Here is a 3,462-nt window from a genome sequence, read left to right on the forward strand (position 1 = left end):
TGGTGTGTAGGGGTCAGGAGGCCCTGAGACCAGTGCGCCATGGATATCAGGGGATGACTGTGTTTTCTGAGGCAATAAAAACTTTCTCTTCTGTGCTCCCCACTTCCTCTGAACCCTCATCAGGATCATCGTCAAAGTTCATCCTCTGCCAATCATCCCTTCAAGGAAATTTAGCCTTTTTCTATCATGTACCTCAAAATTCTTTCAGCTTACTATCCAATTCCAAAGTCTCTATTGCACTTTTAGATATTTGTTATTTTAGCACCTTATCTCCCTGAACCAGTACCTGGGTTAATTTACTAGGATTCTGTAACAAATTACCACATACTGGGTGACTTAAAACAATAGAAATTTATGCTGTTATAGATGTCCTATAGATAGGACTTTTGGAGGCCAAAAGTCCCCAATCTCCAGGTGCTGGTGGGGCTGGTTATTCCCTCTCTGAGGGAGACTCTGTCCCAGGCCTCTCCTTGTAGCTTATGGCTGTCACTGGCAATCCTTGGCATTCCTTCCTGTGTAGATGAATCACTCCAATCTCTGCCTTCATCTTTATGTTACCTTCTACACTTTTCTGTCTCAACAAGGGCACCTATTATTGACTTAGCAGCCACTCTCATTTAGGATGATCTCATACTTCCACATAAGGTTACATTCATGGGCACCAGGGGTTAAGACCCGGCCATTTCTTTCGGGGCCCACCATTCAACCCACTTCAGGCAGACTTCCCATGGAAGGTAAACGGTAAGGATTTAGGAGGGATGCCAAGGCAGATAAGAGATGAAGCACTTGTCGGAACCTCATTTTCCTACTGCCACAGGAACGCCCCAAGAGTGCAGTGTTCCCAGGTGAGGGGAAGGTGAAGATGAGTGTGGAAGAGCAGATAGACCGAATGCGGCGACACCAGAGTGGCTCCATGAAGGAGAAGCGGAGGAGCCTACAGCTCCCAGCCAGCCCAGCACCCGACCCCAGCACTCGGCCTGCCTACAAAGTGGTAATGTCTCCACAGCTACCCCCCAGGCACGAGCCTGGCATGTGCCGTACAACCCACTCCCAGGGTGTGGCCAGCCTGGGCCAGGGCAGTTTGAGGGCAAGGAGGTAGAAAGAGCAGCAACCCTGGCAGCTGGGAGAACTAGGGAGACTCTCACCCACTGAGTAGAAGAGTTACTTCAACAAGTGTTTTCTTTTTCTAGTTTAAAGGAAATAATTAACAAAAAGGAATGCTTTGATTATTTCTGTTGAAATGAATTATACAAAAATCATTTGACAAAGAATAGTACAAAATCCACCCCACAGAAGTTGTCATCACTTATACACATTTCTGGTGCAACTTCTACGTTAGCTTAGCACAGGCCTGGCTATTACGAAGATGATCATAATAGCTCACCATTGCATGGGATGACATAATTCTCAGATCCTTTTCATGTTATTTCATTTAATCTCTTCAACAACGTTGGGTTACGGATTATTATCTAGGGAACCAGAGTGAGGAGAAATGGGATTCCTGGGCCTTACGGCTATTAAATGCCCGAGGCATCTCCTTAATTTCTCTTTCTACTAAATTTTAGAAATTATGACTCATAAGTCCAACTCTCAAAGAGTTTACATTTTAGTTGATGGATTAGAATTTTATAATATGGACCAGCCACGGTAGCGCACGTCTATAATCCTAGCACTCTGGGAGGCAGAGGTGGGTGGATCGCTTGAGCTCATGAGTTCAAGACCAGACTGAGCAAGAGTGAGACCTCATCTCTAAAAAATAACCAGGTGTTATGGTGGGGGCTTGTAGTCCCAGATGCTTGGGAGGCTGAAGCAAGAGAATCACTTGAGCCTAAGAGTTTGAGGTTGCTGTGAGCTATGATGCCACAGCACTCTACCGAGGGCAAGAAAGTGAGACTCTAGCTCAAAAAAAAAAAAAAATTCAATAATATGAAACCATTAGAAATCAACACAACACACACAATTCAACAGCCCAAAATATTTGGCACAGAATGTGAATACAGGGTAGAGTACGATGGGGAAGACAGCAAGTATAGGCAAGAGACATGGGTGAGATTTTACCTCTGGGGCCTTGCAGGTGGGTGGGCTTTGGGTCAGCAGAATGGAAAGAGAACAGCTCTGCAGGGCAGTGCAGAGGGAGCGATGGGGTGGTGGCACACTGGGAGAGTGAGGACATGAGCACGGTAGAGCTACCTGGAGGCGTGAGCAGCAGGGGGTGGGAGTGACGGTGCTGTCCCTTAGGTGCGCCGCCACCGTAGCATCCATGAGGTGGACATCTCCAACCTGGAGGCCGCGCTGCGGGCAGAAGAGCCTGGTGGACAGACCTACGAGACACCCCGGGAGGAAATTGCCCGGCTTCGCAAAATGGAGCTGGAGCCCCAGCACTATGATGTGGACATCAATAAGGAGGTGAGCAGAATGCAAGCAGGTGGGAAGGGGAGACCCTGTCAGAGGATGTAGGTGGTGACATCACTGCCTTCACAGCTCTCCACCCCAGACAAAGTTCTCATCCCTGAACGGTACATTGACCTGGAGCCTGACACTCCCCTGAGCCCTGAGGAGTTGAAGGAGAAGCAGAAGAAGGTGGAGAGGATCAAGACCCTCATTGCCAAATCCAGGTAACAGGCCTGAGTGAGCTTCTGCTTCCTCTGCCCACCCTGGCACATAGGACACTTGGGCCACTAGATGTCGTTGGGACACAGAGCCTCCCCAGGGGAGAGCTCATCAAGGCAGTGTTCAAGACAGCAGACCAGGCCCAGGCATCGGCGGGGCAAGCACACTGCTGCCAGGTGCTAAACAGACCTGCTGGGCTCATGCACATCACATCGAGACAAAACTGCAGGGTTGCCCTCTAGTGACTTCTTTTCCCCTTCAAGGCTGCCCTAAATGTTCACTTGAACCTTTTAATTCATTTGCAAACATTGAGGGTAGGGGTCCCAATCTGTGTTTTGCCAGGGTCCCACTCACTCCTGGGGTCAGCCTTGCTGGGAATCAGAGACTGCACACTTACAGGCCCTGGCCCTCCCTGCCAACCTCAGTCCGCAGGCCCCCCCAGGCCAATTGGCCTATCCTGTCCCTCCCTCCATGTCTGTGTGTCTGTGCCTCTTCAGTATGCAGAACGTGGTGCCCATCGGCGAGGGGGACTCTGTGGACGTGCCCCAGGACTCAGAGAGCCAGCTGCAGGAGCAGGAGAAGCGGATTGAAATCTCCTGCGCCCTGGCGACCGAGGCCTCCCGCAGGGGCCGCATGCTGTCTGGTGAGAGGGGCTGGGCCTCGCTCTGCCCTGCCAGGGAAACCAGCTGACCAGGTGTAGGGGAGGAAGTACAGTGCTGCGAGGGGGGCAGGGACAGAGAGGTGCTCCTCGAGGTCAAGGTGAGCATTTATTGAGCACCAGGTACTGTGCTAGGCTCAGGGAGGTGCAAAGGGGCCAGAGTTCTGACATCCTGGAGTGCAGAGCTGGGTGAT

The 3,462-nt window shown here is 50.7% G+C and overlaps 1 protein-coding gene across 1 annotated transcript in view; it reads left to right on the top strand.

Annotated features, from left to right (window-relative positions):
* PLEKHA6 (pleckstrin homology domain containing A6) overlaps window positions 1-3,462 on the top strand; it is a 62,520-nt gene that overhangs the window by 52,936 nt on the left and 6,122 nt on the right. The window contains exons 18-21 of the mRNA XM_012806661.2: window positions 818-991; window positions 2,239-2,406; window positions 2,482-2,615; window positions 3,108-3,253. Coding sequence (XP_012662115.1) covers window positions 818-991; window positions 2,239-2,406; window positions 2,482-2,615; window positions 3,108-3,253 — 622 coding nt within the window. The remainder of the gene's footprint in view (window positions 1-817; window positions 992-2,238; window positions 2,407-2,481; window positions 2,616-3,107; window positions 3,254-3,462) is intronic.

This window comes from Otolemur garnettii, unplaced genomic scaffold (assembly GCF_000181295.1).
Source record: "Otolemur garnettii isolate 467f Iridium unplaced genomic scaffold, OtoGar3 scaffold00055, whole genome shotgun sequence".
NCBI lineage: Eukaryota > Metazoa > Chordata > Mammalia > Primates > Galagidae > Otolemur > Otolemur garnettii.